We start from the raw sequence: 21,159 nt of genomic DNA on the forward strand, positions 1-21,159 counted from the left end.
TAACCCATTGTCATAGGGAGTTATTGCATCAAACTTGTGTCTTGTCTTGTTTATTTAAGCTGTTGTAAATTACGTTTCTTGAATTCTGCTTTGTTCCATTAAGTTCTCCGAAATCGAGTTCTGCTAGGGTTCCGTTGAGTGGTCCAGCTCCCAATTTCATCTAGAATTCGTTGAGTGGTCTAGAATCCCTCATACTCTGAAGTTCAGTTGAGTGGTCTGAAATCGTATCTTGTTTGGATTCAGTTAAGTGGTTCAGAATCCCGTTTCCTTTCAGTTCTGTTGAGTGGTCTAGAACCCGATATTGTTGGATTTTGTTGAGTGGTCATTGTATCCCTCGTCTTCATCGGTTCGTTGATTCCTTGAATTGGTCTAGAATGTGAAAGCTTAGGAGATGTAAGCTTCAGTTGAATTGTGCTGCTCTAGCTCTAGTTTTTAGCGTATTTATGAACAATATATTTGAGAACCTTTGTGATTTGATTTAGAAAAGGCCGATAGAAGTCTAGGTGACTCATTCGGGATTTTCAGCGAGTTTGAATATAATTTTATAAAGTATGGTTTTATGATCAACGTTTATAAACTATGATCAATGGATTTGTTTTATGATTATCACATACATCGGATTATTGTCACTCACACGAGTTTCGCAGCTTATTCGGGTTGTTAATTTTTCCAATGCACCATTCTCATAGTTTAGGGGCAATTGCGCAAGACATAGGTCTGAGTAGAGACGATGAGCATTTGGGGCAATAGTCAGAGTTCAGAGAGCTTGGAGTGCTTAGGTTATCCTTATATCTTGCTTTGTACTCTTTTGGGACTTTTTTCTAGGATTCTACGAGTGTTAGCTTTGTTGTACAGTATATTTGTGACAGATCCCACCATCTTGTAAATATTTTGAATTTCAGTTTAGTATTTCTTGTTTGTATTTCCTCGCACCTCTTGCACCCGAGCATCACACGTCAATCCTGGACGTTGGGATCGGGGCATGACACCTTTATCCTACCACTTATGTTGTGTTAACATTTGACAATGGCTAGGATGTACTCTTTCAATTAACAAAGTGAGTCTAAACTATCATTTAACTAAGTCATGGCACTATACTGAAGGTTTTCTCTCTACCAAAAAAAAAAATCTCTCTTTACTGAAACACCAATCTAGGAAACTCATTCGCCGCCGGCCTTAGCCTTGGCTTGGGTGCCGATAACAACCCTCCCTTATTTTCTCCTTCTTCCCTCATTTTGGCATCTTGTTACACCCTCCCACTTTTTCTCCTCCTTCCTTCCCATCTCATGTGCCATTTCCCTATTTTATTATGCTCCATTCTCCTCTACCCTTTCCCTCTTTTCCTTCCCTCTCATCCATTTCCCTCTTACAGCATCCCGACCCCTATTCATTCACATTTTCCAATCTTACTTAAGCTTGGTCTTAATTATCCTAAACTTGTCTTAGATTTGGGCTTCATGCCCTTTATCTAGCGTTTTTCGGCTATTTTTACCACTTTATGTTTTTTACTTTTGCTTTCTCCCTCCTCCTTAGCCATGTTATTCCTGCATCCCCACCTCATTATGTGCTCGGATCTGCAAGTTCTGATCCGAAATTGGTATTAGATCTATTTCCCTCCCTCACTTCTCCTACCCAACTGGCATGCTGGATCCCCATCGAGGCCAAGTGTTATGCTGCCTCCGCCACAGTAATGGTATTTTACATACCTCCTTAGCGTCACTTTCTATCCATATTGTACTTTGTTTATATATATTTGTAAAGGTTTGTGAAAAGGATTTAGATTTGGTGTCTACTTTTTGGTTAAGAGTTTGGCTTCCTTCGAGAATGTGGCGGCAGGGACAGTTTGGTTTATGCTGGTTTAGATTAAGGTTTTTTTGTTGTTTGTTTTTGTTGCCTTCGGGCGTAAGTTTCTATTAGCCTTCCGTTGTGTCTTGGGTTGCAACTCTCATTTTGCTTGGGCTTTGTACTATATCTACTGTTGTTTATGGGAGGTCTTTTGGCCTCTTTCTTTCTTGTTCGACTTTTTTTTTATTAAAAGCAATTTCCTTTTGGAAAAAAAAAACACAAAATGAGTCTGTACATTCAATTCATCATCCAAAAGTATAAAGAAATAGAACATAAAATTGCAACAAGAGTTTCACACCAGAAACAAAGATGCTCAATTTTGCCAATTTTCACGTTTTGACACTGTTGACCCTAAAAATCACAAAGCCTACATAACGCGCAGACCGAGTAACTAATAATCTAACTACGTCCTTCGGTTGAATGCGGGGCATGCCAACTCGTCGGCCGATAAGTAAAATTTGTTGATGTTGCGTTGAGCACGTTGCTGACTTCTTTATCTTGCAACTACGGCCGAGGAAGGAACAAATCTCAGCCTGTGGATTCTCGAACCTGAAGACAAGGCTGGCAGTTTTGCGAAGTTTACGAATCGTCGGTGTTGGATTTGATCACAGTGATTATATTCGTGAGAGTATAAGCACGTCGAATCGACACCAGACTATATGGACACAAGTACTCGAAGGAGATGTATGTCTTGATGATAAATGTGGTTCGGCCGTCAGAATGCCGAACTTTGAAACTCATTTGTGAGCATCTAATCATAGAATCACTCAGCGTTCGATGTGCTAAATGTCGTAACTCGTAACACCTTACTTCGCCGAGAAGGCTAATAAGATGACTTCCGTCAATAAGGATTCTGAAACCCTTCTCTACCAAGACTTAGATATGTAACCAGTCGGCCTTGACGCAGTGCTGTTTATCCAAACTGAAGGTGCTCTTTGGTCAGCTGATTCTACGGCAACAGTGTTGTTTATCCAAATTGAAGGTGTTCGCCGGTTGCCTTCACAGTGTTGTTTGTCCAAACTGAAGATGTGTCGGCAAAAAAAGAAAATAAAAAAATCTCAAAATGTTTGAGAGGTTTGCGCAGGACAATTGTGTGTTGAATTGGACCCTTTGAATTGCATACTCCGTTCTCTATTTATAGCAGCAAGAACAAATCCTAACCATACTCGAACTAGAACTCCTTACCCCAATCAATCTTATCTCGGCCAATCCTACTTCTATTAGGATTTTGAATTCAACCTCTTATTAGGCCACATTCACTTCCACTTTCCGGTATCCTTATCTGGCCGAGAATCCTTACTGTATCAGGACTTAACCACTTCATTCATCCGCTTCACAATAAGGCCCACCTACTTCCTATGCATCTGGAATATTCTTTTCCAAACAGGGCTTGGTCGACTTTAGTTAGGCGGCCCATGAACCGGCTGGTCTGTAGAAATCCTCGAGCAGAGCTTCTGGGCCGAGAACAATTTCATACTCGGCCCACCCCAATAATTTTAAGTCCAAACATTACCCCTTCGCTTCTGAGGTCGTCGACCGCCAATCCTCATTCAAGTCTCAACCTTGAAGATGCGAAAACGTCCTTTGCCATTAGACCGAACCGTCTCGATAACCATCAACATGCGCATTTATGAAATATGATTGCATGATCTCTGTTTTTCCCGATGTCCTGCCACGTGTCGATTCTCTAATAAACCTAACAGCCCTTAATCATGGCCCTTGAAAACGTGCACCCGCCAAAGCGTCTCTTCCTCATCAATGCATTAAATCCGCAGCCACACGCAATCGTGCTTCCTAAAACTTCAAGAACCTCAATTCTATCCTTAGAGATTTCCAAGATATCTGAAACCATTGGCTATTTCCCGATCGATTTTTCCCTCAAATTTGAAAATCAAAACACCTCAGATCATCAAACGTTTGACCTTCATCTCGAAATGCCTATAAAGATCTGAATCTCTTTTACCTGTATTTTACGCTTCCAGAAACCTATGAAAAATCTCTCCGCCATTTTGCTTTCGAAATCCCAGAAAACAAACTTTCATCCCAGAAATCATTCCAAGCATTCCTCCACAACTCTTCCAAGCTTTCCAAAATGACTTCCAACACCTTTATTTCCAAGCTCAACGACAAATGCAGCAAATGCAAAAGCTTCATCGATTGAAGTGCCATCAAAACCCTGCGCTTCAAGAGTGACCTGAGCACTACTCATCAAATCCTGGGGCCACTCTTCAAGGATGCAGTACCTTCATCTATCACCACACTCTTACAGGCTCACTGCCTGACACCCTTACTGCAAGGGTTCGACTGGTCAAAGTGAGACCTAACGAGGCCCCAAGGAGCTTGGCCTATGACTAATGCCAACTGGGCGGCCTGGGTCGTTCGAATGAAAAACTTCTTTGGTCAATAGTGGAAGGCTCTTAGCATTTATGATGCCATTAGATTCTCGATCATGGAGTTAGTCATGGACAAGGAACTTCTCATGTCAGCGCTGAGTCTTTGGTGTTCGGCCACCAATACCATGGTCCTTCTTTTTAGCCCTCTCGGCCCCACCATCATCGACATTTCAGCTATTCTTGGGACTTCTCTTTCTGGCATCCCGATCGATGCCGCCCTCTTTGGATGCTCGTCGAATCTCGACCTCAAGGCGTTTTTTGATGATCGAGTTGTCAAGATGGTCAAGAGCCTTTGAAGGAAGAGGTCCAGAAATTACACAAGAATTTCTTCAACTACAACAACCTCATCCTCCACTTCGCTGACCAAGGAAAGGCAAATCTTCGGAAGAGAGAACACGAAGCCTTCCTATTCTACTGGTACAACAAATTTATTTGTTGTACCCGGTCAAACAAATGCCTGGTCGAGAATATGCCAATGGCCGAAGCCCTAGCTAGTGGTCATACCCTAGTGATCAGCTCGGTCGTTCTTGCCAATCTTTTTCATTACTTGGTCGCGACGATCATTGGCAAAATTAACCCAAATCAGAATGGTCCCCTTTGGGTCTTCCAACTCTGGGTGCAGGTCTATTTCGCCACACTCCGGCCAGAAATCTCCACCTTCCAACCCATTATTTCACTCGGTCTTCAGTTGGCATCTCGAACGGCGTTTTCTCACTAGGCCGAAAAGGTCTTCAAATATCTCTTCAGCCTAGATGTCTTTCCTGACGACAAATTTTTGTCGTCAAGAGCACCCTTACTCCCTCAAGCTTTTAACGTTAGCATGGAGTGAAAATGAAGAGGCTGCCATTCGTCAAAATTGGGGGTCGATCGTGTTAACACGCGACCTTCCCCTCAGTTGTGACTCTCGCCGAGCGAGTTTGGAAGTCTACCACCCCCACTTCACTGCCCGACATCTCAGATACCTCTAAGGTTATTTGTTACCTCTACTCACTTCCCGCTCCCTCCTCAACCGAGAACGCATTTCTGGATCATCAGAGAGAGAGTGCAAAGACTTCGAGAAAGAGTTTAAGGATTGATGCAAAACATTTCACCTCCGACCAACTCTTCCCAAATCTCTTGACACTGACACTTTCGACAATTGGTGGGAAAAGTATACCCAAACCTTTTTTGGGGTTCCGGTCGAAGACGTTAACAAAATCTTAGGCGATCGGCCCAGGAAAACCTTTACCCCTCAATCTAAACAGCCGACCCGAGGTATACGGCCTCTCTTCCTTCTATTTCTCTTTTCTACTGTCGCTAAACCTTGCTAATTTAATCTTGTTTTCTCAGATGGTTTAGCGTCGAACAAAGTGGACATGATTACCACTGCTGCGGCCAAGAAGAAATATGCTCTCACTAAAAGAAGCAAAACCGTCGCGTAGTCTCCGTAAGGTAAACAACCTCGTCCGGAAGTCGAGATGGCCGGCGAAGCTCTCCGACCCTCGAAGCTCGTCAAGAAATTGGCAAAGAAGGGGGAACGAGAGATCTACATGATCTCCATCTACACCACTGGAACAACCGTACCTAGTAACTCTCCCCCCGCCCTGGTCGTGCAAGCCCCAACAGAAGAACGACCAACAGTATCCTGCCAAGCAGCCCGGGCTGTCCCTGGGGTCGTGGCTGATCTAGAGACTGCTTCACTAGTCGAGGGACCTGTAGTCTTGGGGCCAACGGTTGTGCCTAACCTGGAGAAAATGGCCCCATCCGTCAGGATAAATCTCCCAAAAAAACAATCGACGATCATCTTGGAAAATGTAAGATTATGTCGCTAGTGATCTTCTTCATTTTATCAGATTTACAAGTCTTAACAGCTTTTTATTTCAAGACGATGAGAGCGACGAGGGTGATAAGATCCCGCTGGCGAGTCGTCCTCGACCAACCAAACTTCATTCCACCAATCTTCCCCCTGTGGTCGAAGCTGCTGTTCAACCGGATCCTCCTGCGGCTGATCGTGGGAAAAGACCCTGGTCGAGCCTGAAGCAATGGCAGAAACGTCGTTCCATCCACAAGATGAAAACCTCGACATTCCTCCACAAGAAGTTACCTCAACTTTTGTAAGGCTCGATCCCCTTTCTTTATTAATTTTACTATAACGCGTCTGAACCCAGGAAAATATTAAATGTCAGGTGCCCGATCACTCATTTCATCGATAATTCTATACGTCGAAGGGTGTTATCTACATTTCCTAGCCACCTCAGTGGCCATCAAACGTAGATAAACTCCATCGGCTGCGTGAATTGAGAAACAGCCTTAGACACTGGGCTCGGCCATTAAGCTCTCTAGGTTTGAGCAATGAACCAGAGGACATAGCCGAAGTCTCCTCTCGGCAGGTTTAGAAACAAATTCCCTCTGTTATGCATTCCATATAATTTTCCTTTTGCTTACAAATTTTCTTTTTCTTGTGCAACCTTCATGGGAGGTCGAGCTTGACGCTATTCTTCAAAGTATCACTGGCGCGGCTGGTTCTTCTGCTGCCTCGGCCAAACCAGCGGAGACCGTGGCCAAGTCCTAACCTTTTGTCAAGCTGCAGGAACTTCTGTCCCTTCCTGCCTCTCAGGTCCTCCAATGCAAGGGTCTTGACTCCATAGGGGAGTGTCTGAATGACCTTGCAAACGGCGGTTTCTTGAGCACGGAGAATGTCGCTTATTTGTCTGATCTTCTAAAGCAGACTCGGCAACATTTCACCACTTTTGAATAAGCTCTCCGGGTCGAGGACGACCTGAAGATGGCAAAGATTACGCACAAAGCCAGCTGGTCAAAGGTTGAGGCCATAAAAGCGAAGATGGAGCAGCTGATCGGGTTTGATCGCCAAATTTATGAGCTTTAGCGTCAAATCGCTGAGCTTCAACAAAAAAAGTCAGTTGCTGCTTCAGAGCTTGAGAGAGATTTCGAGGCGAATAAGGCTCGACTGACGACCTTCGTAACTGGCATAAAGCAAATCCAGCAACTTCAACTTAATAAGAAAACGAGGCAGGCCGAGATCATTTTGAGCGAAGTAAGGTGGCTGGAGTTAAAGGCTGCTCTTAAGACCTTCCTTCCCTCGGCCCTTTAGATTTAGAAGCTCTTTATGAATGTACATGTATGGCCTTTTGTGAATTTAATAAAACGATCTTTATTCTTGCATCTCCCATGTGACTGGATAATATTTTTTCAAAACTTTCCCATTGATTAGCAATTTGTGAATTAAACCAGTTCGATCCTTGAGATGGTAGGCCCCTTTGCCGAGAACTTTATGGACTACGAATGGTCCTTCCCATTTCGGTGACCACCTGCCGAACTTAGGTCTTTAATTTTAACCGGTAGTATGGTTTGCCATACTTACTCTCCTTCGCTGAACGTTTTTTGTCTGACATGCCTATTATAAGCTTACTCGGTAATCTTTTTCTACGCTATTAACAAGTTGTCAATGTCAAGCTGAACTTCTTCTAAATCTTCTAACTCTTGTCTCATGGCTCGACTGTATTCGACACTAAACAAACTACTTTGTTCAATCACCCGTAATGAATTTATACTCAGCTCAATTGGCAGCATAACGTCGTGTCCGTAGGTTAAAGCATATAGAGTTGTTCCAGTGGCTGATCGGGGTGAGGTTTGATAGGCCCATAATGCTTCATTTAGCTTTAAATGCCACATACCAGGTCTTTTTCTTACCATTTTTTCAAGAATGCCTACTAGAACCTTATTACTCGCTTCGGCTTGGCCATTCGCCTGTGGATGGTACGGCGTAGATTGCTCAAGTTTAATATTTAGGCTTGCCGCATACTTTTTAAACCTACCAGCTGTAAAGATTATGCTGTTTTTAGTTATGATTGTTTCTGGTACGCCGAATTTGGCCATAATATTTTCCTCTACGAAATTGCAAACTTCTTTGGTTGTCAACTCGGCGTATGGTTTTGCTTCGACCCACTTCGTAAAATAGTCGGTTGCCACTAGTATCCATGTATGTTTTGCTGCTCCGGAAGACGGCGTGATTTTTCCGATTACGTCCATTACCCATCCTCTGAATGGCCATAGTTTGGTGACTAAATAAAGTAACTCGGCCGGGACTCTCTGTATAGGTATGTGGATCTGACACTGTATGCATCCTTATGCATATTCAATGCAATCTTTCAATATACTCGGCCAGAAGTAGCCGTGTCGTCGGAACAACCAACGCATTTTACGTCTGGATTGGTGAGCTCCACAAATCCCTTCGTGTACTTCGGCCATTGCTTGGGCAGCCTTCTGGGGGCTGAGGCACAATAACAGTAACCCATCCTCACACTTTTGATATAATTCATTCTGGTATGACACGTAATTCGTGGCTTGGACCCTCGTCCTTTGGTCGTGTTTATCGTTGGGGTTATCGAGATATTGTAAAATCGCTCTTCTCCAATCGTCTGGTACTGTCTCGACAAAACATACTTCTACGGGGTCTCCTCGCTCTAGTGACGATGGTAAAAACATCACTCTCGTACATATCACGTGATCACGTTAGAGAACTTGCTGATTGACCAAGGCTGGGTAAGATCGCAGTTTTATGGGTGTTACCCTGCCTAACTTACCCCCCGTGAGTTATGCTTCGGAGGCTATTTAGGCGAGTTCGTCGGCGTCAATGTTTTGAACATGTGAAATGTGCTCAAATGTAATCCGTTCAAAGGACTCGGCCAAATAGGTGGCAACCATGTAATAGGGCGTCAAAGTATAACTCATGCAATGAAAAATACTGTTTAGTTGGTTAATCACTAGTTTGGAATCACCAAGGAAAAGAACATGGGTTGCTTGTAAGTCGTGGAAGACGTGAAGGCCGATGACGAGAGTTTCATATTCGGCTTAATTATTTGCACAGCTGAAGTCCAACTTGAGAGAGAAATACCAACGGTAGTGGTTGGGAGATTGAATGACGACGCCAACACCAGCCGAGGTGGAGGTGCTAGAACCATCAAAATGCATCATGCAGTAGTTGTCTCGTGTGTCGACTAAACCAATGTCGACTTCGCTATCCCCAAAACCATAAAAAAATGGGTGTTGGGCTAAAAAATCGGCCAGAGCTTGTCCTTTGACGGTCTTTTGAGGTACATATTGCAAACTAAACTCGAATAAGGCCATTGTCCATTTCCCGATTCGGCCTTTAACGATAGGCTGAGTAAGCATGTAACGAATAACATTTGTCTGAGCAATAACCTGTGTAACTGATGGGAGCATGTAATGTCGAAGTTTTGATGTGGCGAAAAACAACGCCAAGCAGAGTTTCTCGACAGGTGAATAATTGATCTTTGGCGAATTCAGATTCCGGTTGAGATCAAAGATGGCTTGTTCACGCCCAGCATCGTTATCTTGCGCGAGGAGGCAACCGATAAACTCGTTGGCCACCGAAATATAAGGTTTGAGAGGCATGCCGCGACGAGGCGGTACTAGTACTGGTGGTGTTGTAAAGGATACCTTGATTTGCGTGAAAGTTGCCTGATGTTCTTCTCGCCACTTAAACCTGTCTGAGTCCTTAAGTTTCAAGAATGTAGAAAACGCTTTTAGTTTTCATGCCGAATTAGCTATAAATCGGCGGAGAAAATTTATCTTCCCGAGTAATGATTGGAGTGGCTTCTTGGTCATCGGAGGTGGGGCGCTGATGATCGCCCAAGCTTTATTTTCGTCTACCTCAATGCCTCGATGGTGTACAAGAAAACCTAAGAAGTTACCGGCCGATACACCAAATGCGCACTTAGCCGAGTTCATTTTGAGGTTATGTTGGCGCATACGTAGGAACGTTTACCGAAGATCATCTAGGTGTGTTCGGCAGGTCTTAGATTTCACAACCACATCATCGATATATACTTCGATGACCGTTTCGATCAAATCATAGAATATCATATTTATAACTCGTTGGTATGTGGCATCGGCGTTCTTGAGGTCGAATGGCATGACGACCCATTCGTATGTGCTGAGTGCCTCTGGGCAATAGAAAACGGTCTTGTGAACATCAGCCTCAGCGATAAAGATCCGGTTGTAGTCAGCATGGCCGTCCATGAAAGACAACATTGCACGATTAGCTACAACATCAATTAATAAATCTGAGATCGGTATCGTGTATTCATCTTTTGGAGTTGCCAGATTCAAATTACGAAAATCGATGCAAATGTGTAGGGCTCCAATTTTCTTTAGCACCGGGACGATATTGGCCAACCACTCGACGTACCGAGCGGTCTGAATAAACCCAGCTTTCAAAAGTCAAACTAATTCGTCATTTATGCCTAGCTGTACTTCGGTCGAGAACTGGCGGGGGGTTGTTGGAAAGGCTTACAACCAACTTTGATGCATAACTCATGTTCGACAAGGTTTTGGTCGAGGCCTGGCATCTCATGATAATTCCACGTGAAACAATCTTTAAACTCGTTGAGTAAGTTACTAAGCTCGACCTTCATGGGGGGCGACAACAACGCACTAATAAACAACGGTCGAGGCTCATCGGTTGTGCCAACATTTATCTCTTCCAATGGGTCCTTGACTTGGGGTCGATTGTCTTTGAGTTCGACCGGTGCAGCCTGAACTTTATCTAACAATAAAACTGGGCCGTTATCTGCTTCGGCCAAAATTTTGATTAAGTTTATGCCCAAGTGTAATTGCTTGGCAATCGCATACCAATAAGCCAGCAAGCGTTCCATGGTGGATGAAATCGCGGCCCGATGCCTTTTTTGTATGGCGGCGTCAGTCATCAGCTTTGGTAATTAGATCTGCCAAGCCAAGTCTCGTCGAATCATGTTGTACAGTCTCGGCGCCTGCCTCGATGGCTTTCTGAACTAAGATTCGAGTCGGCTGTCCATCTTCGTTAAAACCTTGTAGGGTGATGTAGTTGACGTGATCATCATAATAGCGAGCCTGAATCATATTGGTCTCAAACGACTGATTATCGACTGGATGGACTACTACCGATTTGCCTTCCCAGATGAAAACTTGGTATAGCGATGAAGGAATGCAACTTGTTTGATGGATCCAATCGCGGCCGAGTAATGCATTATAGTCGGTCTTTGAGTCAATTATAAAGAATGCAATCATATGGTTGCAACCTGCAACACTTACTTCTAACGGGAGCACTCCTTTGGTTTGAGACTTGTCGCCGATGAAGCTACTCATCGTTATTCCTGATGGTATAAGCTCGTCATTGGAGCGGCATAATGCCTTCATGATGGAAATCGGCATAATGTTGACTGTGGCTCTACAGTCCACAAACACCTTGGAAATGGGGTATCCTTCAATATGAGCCGTAACGTATAACGACTTTAGATGTTGGAGATTAACATAAAGAGAGCGGGGAAATAATTTGGCCAGGCCTGCCTTAAGTTTGTCGCCTTTACTGATTTCCCCATCTTCCTCGGTAGTGATGAAATCCACTTGTGTTGCTTCTTCGGCAACTACATCCCTATCCAAAAAATTTGATTGGTGGGTTCTCGGTTGAAATTCAGCGATAAGACATGGACCATGCTAATTTCCATGTGCTCGAGGACTCAAGGACCCATCAGGTCTTGGTTGTCGACTTCCAAATTAGTAGATGTGGTATCAATCTTTGGAATGTCTTCAACCGGATTATCTACCGCCTCAGTATGTACCTGTTCTTGGGGTGCGTTAGCTTAACCTATTCCATTCTGGTCATCGTCTTCGAGCCTATTTATTGCCGAAGAATGATTTTGTTCTTGTAGTGCTTTACGAGCTTGCTCTTCGTAGGCGATTTGGGCGTTCCTTGTGTCCAGGTATGCATCTAAACGCGTTACATGATTCTCCTCATCGGCCATAAGGCCGAAAGGAGACACAACCAAGAAAACTTCGAAATGATATCATAGGTGCTGAAGGTCTTCGAGTGAAAAAGGTAGCTCAGCAGTGTCTATATCTGTGTATGGATCGACCTCAAAGCCGAGGACTCGAGCCTCACGTATATGCTGGAACCTAGCTTTTATTGCCGGATTGGTGGTTTTCTGAATAATCTGTTCAGCATCAGGACAAGTTAGTGCTCAGTCGAGGGTTTCCTGACATGCCTTGGGTAGTCCGTACAAGTCGTTGGCAGAATATTTCTTATGAAATTCTCGCATGTACTCCAAGGATTCACCGAGAAATTGAAGGTGCAGATTGCACTGTACTTTTATTAACGGTTCTTGCGGTGGTAACGGGGGAAGCTTACTTTCGGCCTCTTTTCTGAAATGCTCGAGGCGAGCTTTCATCTCTCTGGGCCGAAGATGGAGCTTGATGCATTTTTCGAACTTTTCAATAATGGGTTCAAAGTCGCGATCAACTGTCTTTCTTTCTTGAAGTAATTCGACCATAATGGTTGGGGTAGGTCAGTCGTCGTCGCTTCCTGCTGCCTCTTTTGGCTGTCACTGGGTAGTCGAATTAGCTTGTGATTCTTGTCGTCGAGTCATGCAATCTATCTGATGACGATGACGCTTCTGAGACTTAGATAATGCCGTATATAGGCCAGTTGGAGAATTGTACATGTACTAACGTTGGTTAGGTGGTTTAGGTGGCTTGAAGGTTTTTCGACCTACCGATGAACTCGAACTGCTAGAGTTATGCAAGTAATAATCCACATTATAGAATGACGCGTCAAAGTCAAGCGTCAAAGTCAAGACGTCGTCTGACTGGGGTTGAGTCTTTTGCTTGTACCTGTGGGCCGAGTCTCTTCAACATTTGCCGTCGTTGGTCAGCACCGAGTTCCTTCAGAGGTTTTGCTGCGGCCGTGGATGGCGGACATGAAGTTAGAGCCAGGGGTGTTCTCTCTTTAGGTTCAATTCGTGTTTTATAGCGGCCACACAAAACCATTGATTCATCAGTTTCTTCGGAACTAGAACCTGACATGGGTTTAACGATGGCCAACCCTGAAGACTCCGTGGGTGGTGCATTTGAAAATAAATCAATCTTAAGTCTCGGCTGACCACCCTGCTTACGGACATGCTGTACCGGGACAAATTTGGCCTTTCCTTTTCCTTTGTTTTTAGGGAGATGAGCATCCACCATACCAATTATCGTCAAGGGGAAGGGATTAACGTTAACCGCCATCTGTTTCTTAAGGAATTTTAACTTACCCTTCTTAATCCAACTTTGAATTGCATCACGGAAGACGACGCAATTATTGGTAGCATGCTTGTTTGAATTATGGTACTTGCAATATGTTTTGCCTTTCAATTCTTCAGCCTTAGGAATGTTGTGTCCTAGCCGAAGTTTTATGATCTTTGCTACCAACAACTGGTCGAAAATTGCATCGCCCTTGGTGATATCGAAAGTGTAAACTTTTCATGTTTTAATCATCTCTTCAGAGGCCGAGCTAGTTTTCGCATCTTTGGGACTGATTTAAGCTAATGCCTTGTAAACGTATGGTTTATCTATCACTATTTCAGCTGCATCCACACTGGCGTATTGGGGATCCTCTCTTTCAGCCAATGCGTAGCTGACCGTGGGATTCTTGTATATTGTTCCCCGGGATGGGGATTTTGATATTTTTTCCTCTCGGAGCAAATAATCATACTGCTCAAAGTGCTGAGCAAGTTCGTACATATCTCGGATATTTGCCCCCAGGAATTTCTTTTTGTATTCCACGTCCAGGTCGTTTAGAGTAATTCTAACGAATTCAACTTCAAGGATAGGTACTCGACACCAATTCCTGGCCGACTTGAACCTTGTTAAGTATTCCATTGGTGATTCATCTGAAGCTTGAGCCATCCTAGCCAACGATGAAACGGACATTTCCATCCCTGGTCGATAGAATTGTTTATGGAATTTCTCGACCAATTCCTCCCAACTCTGGACGGAGTTCAGTGGGAGGTTGATGTACCAAGCAAAGGCTGAACCTGTTAGTCAAAAGTTGAATAACCGTAGTTTATGGAAGTCACTATTAACGTCTCCACATTGCGCAGTGAACCGAGCTACATGTTTCAACGAAGATAGGGACAATTCTCCGGCGAAAAGACTGAAGTCGAGGATCTTGAAGCCTTTAGAGTATTCGAACTTTTCCACATAAGCTGGGTACGGATGGATGAACTTTGGGAACTTCAGCCCTTTTTTTATGGCTGAGTCGATCATTCTTTAGACCTAGGTCATATTAACGGATGCTGCTTCTACTCCCTGGTTAGGCCCATCAGATCTACTGCTTGATCCGCCTCTTTTCTCCAAGTCAATTGGTTAGAGCCAAGCAAATCCTTTCTCGGCTTGTAATGGAATATTCTTAAAAGGAGACTGTCGAGGTTGGCCGACGTGGCCATCTTCGAAGGCTTTATTGACCAATAGTTCAAGCATCCTGGTCTGTGTATCACTATTATTTCGTATTACGTCAAGCAAATCATTCATTTTCTAGCCAATCGATTGCTCGACCTGCCGAGATTGTTCATCAAGTCGTCTTCGAAGAAACGACCTAGTTGGCGGATCAGAACCTTCCTCACCATCTTCATCACAATCTTCTATTATCCCTTCGACGAAAATGCCTGCCATTTGGTTGGGAATTTCTGGGTTGCGAGGTTGTCCGTCGAGACAAATTTCCTTCTCTCGGTGTGTCGCACTTGTAGCCTCGGGTGGCACAACAATGAGAGGATTTTGTACCTGAGACAAATCTTATCTAGGGTTTTGTACTGGTAAGTCGGTTGTTGACTTTCCCATGATTGTTTTCTTCTTTACAGACCGTGTCTCAATGGTCATGAACTCCGAATGTCTAGCACAAGGTTCCATTGGGCGTGCCAAAATGTTGACCCTAAAAATCACAAAGCCTACGTGGTGCGCAGGCTGAGTAACTAATAATCTAATTACGTCATTCGGTTGAATAAGGGGCGTGCCAACTCGTTGATCGAGCTCGACCGAGGAGTAAAATTTGTTAATGTTGCATTGAGCGTGTTGCTAACTTCTTTATCTTGCGACTACGGCCGAGGAAGGAACAAATCTCGGCCTTTGGATTCTCGAACCTAAAGACAAGGCTGCTAGTTCTATGAAGTTCACAAATCGTCGGCGCCAGATTCGGTCACAGTGACTATATTTGTGAGAGTATAAGCACGTCGAATCGACACCAGACTATATGGACACAAGTACTCGAAGGAGATGTATGTCTTGATGGTAAATGTGGTTCGACCCAGAATGCCGAACTCTGAAACTCATTTGTGAGTATCCAATCATAAAATCACTTAGCGTTCGATGTGTCGAATGTCGTAACTTATAACACCTTCCTTAGCCGAGAAGGCTAATAAGATGACCTTCGCCAATAAGGACTCGGAAACCCTTCTCGACTAAGACTTGGATAAGTAACCAGTCGGCCTCGACGTGGTGCTGTTTATCCGAACTGAAGGTGCTCCTTGGTCGGCTGATTCTACGGCAACAGTGTTGTTTATCCAAACTGAAGGTGTTCGCCAGTTACCTTCACAGTGCTGTTTATCCAAACTGAAGATGTGTTGGCAGAAAAAGAAAATAAAAAAATCTCAAGATGTTTGAGAGGTTTGCGCAGGACAATTATGTGTTGAATTGGAGCCCTTGAATTGCACACTCCGTTCTCTATTTATAGTAGCAAGAACAAATCCTAACCATACTCGAACTAAAACTCCTCACCCCAATCCATCTTATCTCGGCTAATCCTACTTAACCACTTCATTCATCCGCTTCACAATAGGGCCCACCTACTTCCTATTCATGTGGAATAGTCTTTTCCAAACAGGGCTTGGCCGACTTTAGTTAGGCGGCCCATGAACTAGCTGGTTTGTAGAAATCCTCAAGCAGAGCTTCTGGGCCGAGAACAATTCCATACTCGGCCCAACCCAATAATTTTAGGTCCAAACAAACACATACACAATATAGCATTTTATCTCTTTTGTTTTATTTTTATATTTCAGTAAATGCCTTTGTATAATGATATGTGTGGAAATGTAAGAAAAAAGTATAGAGCCTCGTATCACACCGAGTTTTTTTCGATAACTATATACACACCAAGTTAGTTGTTATCAAATATCAACAAATGTGTTTGTGCTCAATATATCTACCAAGAATGTGAATATAAAATAGGGAACTGCTATTTGCACTATAAAAAAATCACACCCCTCTCTTTCGTGTGAAAATATATAGAAATAAAAAGGTGTAGAATGACTTTTAGAGTGTTTTTACAGTATTAACTAATAACAATTCTGTAAATTTAATTAAAAATAGTAATCCGCAAATTATTATTTTAATTTACCCATAGCATTAGTATTCCTTCAATTTGCATCTTTACTTAATGTAAACTAATATCAACAATCAGAATTTGGAAAAGCAATATAAAAGAAAAAAAGAAAAAAAAAGACAAGCTAAAATTTATATTGAAATCCCTAGCCTTTAATCAGCTAGTTCCTAATTTATGTACAAATAGAAACTCATATAGATGACGATGTAGTTTCATGAAATGCGTAAGATGAAATGAGTTTCCTTTTAGGAAATAAACATATAAGAAAATGTCAGAATACATCTCTAAGTTTATATGATTATATCCTTTCACTTGATTTTGATAGTTGTGAATTGTATTAAAATCAAGTCTAATACAATGAGACAGAGGTACCGCCGGATAAAGTAAGTTTTGTACAAAATGGTTACTTAGCTTGAGCATAAACATATGCAAAAATTATGTGGCAATCTTCGGACTTTTTAACTATTAGGTCTTATTTAATGAAAAAAAAAATCATTATTCTTATTTTTTGTATTTTTGATAAAAAAAATTAAATATATTTGATAATCCGAAACACTATAAAAAAATATTTAAAATATAAAACCATTTTATTTGACCAGACTGAGTCAACAGACAAGCAAGTAGACTGCTTGCTGAAAACATTAAGGATATTCACGTCTCCTGACGTCTGTAACTCCCTCTTCAAGAAAACTGTTTTAATCAACAGCTGTTGCCATCTTCCAAGTTCCATTCCATGTGCTCAACTTCTCAATTAATTTTCCCATTTTCATTTTTAATCAATTCGTACAAAATATACATTTTATTATTTTTTACAGAACTGCATTGTAGGTGGATTTGCTTTTTTATTATTAAAAGTAATATAATATATTTTACGTATGCCAGCTTCATATCGATGGTCCACTTTGCACCATATTTGTTAATTTATACCAAGAGTCTGATCGATTGATCCAAAGAGCCATGCAATATATGCGTGATTAGTAATAAAGGGAGGTCAATAATCAGGATACTTAGAACTAATAAGAATTAAAGATAAGATGTTTAGGTAGGAAATATTTAATCCTTAGTACAAGGCAACACTGTTTAATGGTCAAACCTAAGTCAGCATACTTGTAGAACAAGCTAGACAGGGTTGCTTGAAGTTCGATGAACTCATTTTAGATCGATAAATAATTTGGGAGGTCAATAAATAATTTGGTCATGTTTTTTGGGAGACGCCGCCTTCTCTCAAGGCCAGCTGTCTTCTACTTCTAGTCACATATATGTTGGTATACATGATCCCATTTTTGTTGAGAAACACTACGAAGATTCGTCCCAAAAAGAAAGTATTCATAAATATACATGGCTAGCGGGAGTCTTCATAGCATTTCTATTTTATGTTTTTGGTTAACAAAATATGTGCACTAATCACATAAATTTGGTCGTTATCTAACTCACTCAAACCATGAAATATTATACGCTTCCTTGTCACTACTGATTAAATAAAGAGAGGCTTGTAGCTTTTGGCTTTCAGATTTCTGTTTAAAACATTAGGTGATCGAGACGTGACCTTGATATGATCAAAAAGTTTGGTATTGTTCGGAAAATTTGGAGAAAATGTATGGGAGATTTCCTCGGCAGAGGCTCAACCTTTGACTACGAAGAAGCACTTAAGAAAAAAGAAGCTACTATTTCTCTTTCTTACCTAAGGGCTAAAATCTTTGTCAACACGACTGCACGATTGATGGGCGGTGTCGGTTCTTTTTTTAACTTTTCTTTTTCGTGTGTTCTTGGTATGGACAGTGTGTGGATTTGACTTCTCCATGATAAATAGCTTTTTAATTGGGACCTACTGGATTTATCCCCGAACGTGTAGGCTACTATATTACTTTTGGTACAGAGAGCTTTTCAAATTGGTATAGCGGGTATGTGGATGCAAACTCAAACATGCATGGATTAACCAAACGGCCAAGGCCTCTCTGGTCAAGAAATTCAACGGTGGGTTGCATGTGGGCGTGAGACTTTCTTCTTTATGATTGATTATGATTATGAATGGACGGTTACGTTGAAAGTCAAGGTTTTACCCTTCTTTTTTCACTTGTTTAAAAAAATAAAAAAACCATTACTAATCCGCATGAGAAATTTTGTATCAAGAATGTTTGATTTCTTACTTGTAAAGAGTTATCCGTCTTTATTTTGCAAATTACAGTTTTTATAAAGTTTAGTTTGATATGCATGCAAAAATAACTCATGGAATAATAATAAAAAAAAATTTATGCATACAGATAGAACTGTGATTTACCTTCAATAAGAAATGAAATATAATGTATGAAACCAAGTGTTTTTAATATATGATAGTGAAATTGTGCTAGTATTATAATATGAGTGAACGATTATACATATTATATTAATATACGCATTACAAATTAAATAAATAAATAACACATATAACAGTATGACTGTTGCACTGAAAAATGTCTCACCTTCAACGTTTCAAAGCCAATTAACTATAGCTAGGAAGTGCATGATCCTCTTATTATTGACTTATTTGATACTAATGTACTTTAAGATTAATGGGTTTGTCTTAATACATTTTTGGGTTGATCCAAAACCAAGTAAATAATAATTCATGTATATATAAAAATGCAAAGCCATGATGAAGAGCTGTCCATTTCTACACAACCACAATTTAATATATAGTACTAGTATCTCCATACTACCAATCTACCATACGATTCTGTAACATCAATTTTAAAATAATAATCTACCAATATCGAGACACTTGGGCAATTATTCTACTCAAACTTCTCGTGGGAAGCCAAGAAAACTTCACCAACTACACGTAAGGTCTCCGAGACTAGTCCTCTCAACTCCAAGACCCCCTCGCCAACATTAAAAAGAAAAAAAAAATGAGCAGAGAGCACATTTTCATTGAATTTCAGGCTTCTTCCATGTTCCTCTCATCATTTATTTCCACCTGGGTCTTCCCTCGTTTTCTCTCTTCTCATTGTTTCTAGCTCATTCTTCCATTTTACTTTAAACTCACCTTTCCAAATCCATACTTCATCAACTCAAAAACTCAAATAAATCTGGGTTTTTAGATCTTTGGGAATCTCACTTCTTGTGAGTTTCATGTTTTTTTTTGTATTTTTCTTGTATTGGAGGAGAGGGGTTTTATACTCAGGACTTCAGGTGCAAGGGTGAATTTTTCGTTCGCTTATAAGTTTCAAGATCTAGGAAGAAAACCCCATTTAGTTTTATTGTTCATATCTCATTTTTTTTTTTCATGGATCTTGGAAGCAAAAGCTACTTGATCCACGTGTCACAAGCTCTTCCTCCAACAACTCCGGGAAGCTCCATTTTTGGAACTCCGATTCACCATTCCGACACAAGCTTCCCAATTATAGCGGTTGTCGTTATAGGAATTATAGCCACAGCTTTCTTGCTCGTCAGCTACTACATCTTTGTTATCAAATGCTGCCTCAACTGGCACCGAGTCGATATCCTCGGACGATTCTCATTGTCGCGTAATACGCGGGACGAAGACCAGCTAATGGTGTACTCCCCTGGGATAGAGACCCGGGGGCTTGACGAGGCGGTGATCAGATCAATCCCATTGTTGCAATTCAAGAAAGATGGAAATTACAGAGGACTTGGAGAGGGAAGCTTTTACGAATGTGCGGTTTGCTTGAATGAGTTTCATGAAGACGAGAAGCTTCGCATCATACCAAACTGCAGCCACGTTTTCCACATTGATTGCATTGATGTTTGGCTTCAAAGCAATGCCAATTGCCCACTTTGTAGAACAAGCATTTCAACTGCACCCCGATATCCTTTCGGTCCAACTGTCGCTCCAAGCTCTTCTCCCCGAGATCCAAGTCCAAACGCAGGTAGCCTCAGTGGCGGTGATGAAGACTACGTGGTGATCGAATTGAGCAACGATAACTCGATGGATCAACCAATGCTTGGAAGACAAGAAATATTGAATTCCGGGGAGTTATCACTATCACTAAGGGCTATTAGTCCTTCACCAAGGAAATTGGAACATAAAGTTTTGCCCAAGAAATTTGGAAGAAAGTTTCACAGCAAGGTTACAAGCATGGGGGATGAATGCATTGATATTAGAGGGAAGGATGAGCAGTTTTCGATCCAACCAATAAGGAGGTCTTTCTCAATGGACTCATCAGCTGATAGGCAGCTTTATTTGGCAGTTCAAGAGGCAATGCAGCAGCAAAGGCAAGTCAATGAGGTCAGTCCCATTGAAGGTTGCAGTAGCACTGGTAGTGGTAGAGTTAGAAGATCTTTCTTTTCTTTTGGCAATGGTAGGGGAACCCGAAATGCAATTCTGCCTGTTTATTTGGAGCCATAAGCCAAGTTTTTTTCTTTGTATTTTTGCAAGTTTTTAGTGTTTTTTATGAGATAGAAATTTTGGATGTAATATTGTGGAGCTTACATGATTTGTTAATGTTACATAACCATATTCAATTAAAATTTGAAAGCATTGCTTTACTTTACCTTCCATTTCCTTTATGGTTTGTCCCATTGAGGCTTGTCGAAGAGGGAGTGACTCTACTATTTTATATTGTATATGACACTACAACGAAAATTCGTATTAGTAATACTATGTTAAGTTGAAAAAATTTAGTACATATTATTATATTATTAGTTCAAGATATTATGGCAACATCTTGAAAAGTGTGTGCAAATTTTTTTCCTTGATCAAAGTGTTTCAAATGATTTGAAGACGTTATTATTAGC

The 21,159-nt window shown here is 41.6% G+C and overlaps 2 protein-coding genes across 2 annotated transcripts; one reads left to right on the forward strand and one right to left on the reverse strand.

Annotated features, from left to right (window-relative positions):
- Positions 1 to 6,687: 6,687 nt before the first annotated feature.
- On the reverse strand, positions 6,688 to 10,915 carry LOC137736118 (uncharacterized). Its single transcript, XM_068475448.1, has 4 exons — positions 10,562 to 10,915; positions 10,089 to 10,457; positions 9,441 to 9,755; positions 6,688 to 6,936 (listed from the first exon to the last, which is right to left on the reverse strand). Exons 1-4 carry the CDS (start codon positions 10,913 to 10,915, stop codon positions 6,688 to 6,690), a joined length of 1,287 nt encoding a protein of 428 aa, XP_068331549.1.
- An 8,425-nt stretch (positions 10,916 to 19,340) lies between these two features.
- LOC137738425 (RING-H2 finger protein ATL16-like) lies at positions 19,341 to 20,871 on the forward strand. Its single transcript, XM_068478060.1, has one exon. The coding sequence runs from the start codon at positions 19,688 to 19,690 to the stop codon at positions 20,768 to 20,770; it is 1,083 nt and encodes a 360-aa protein (XP_068334161.1). The 5' UTR covers positions 19,341 to 19,687; the 3' UTR covers positions 20,771 to 20,871.
- Positions 20,872 to 21,159: the final 288 nt, after the last annotated feature.

Source organism: Pyrus communis, chromosome 6 (assembly GCF_963583255.1).
Source record: "Pyrus communis chromosome 6, drPyrComm1.1, whole genome shotgun sequence".
Classification (NCBI taxonomy): Eukaryota; Viridiplantae; Streptophyta; class Magnoliopsida; order Rosales; family Rosaceae; genus Pyrus; species Pyrus communis.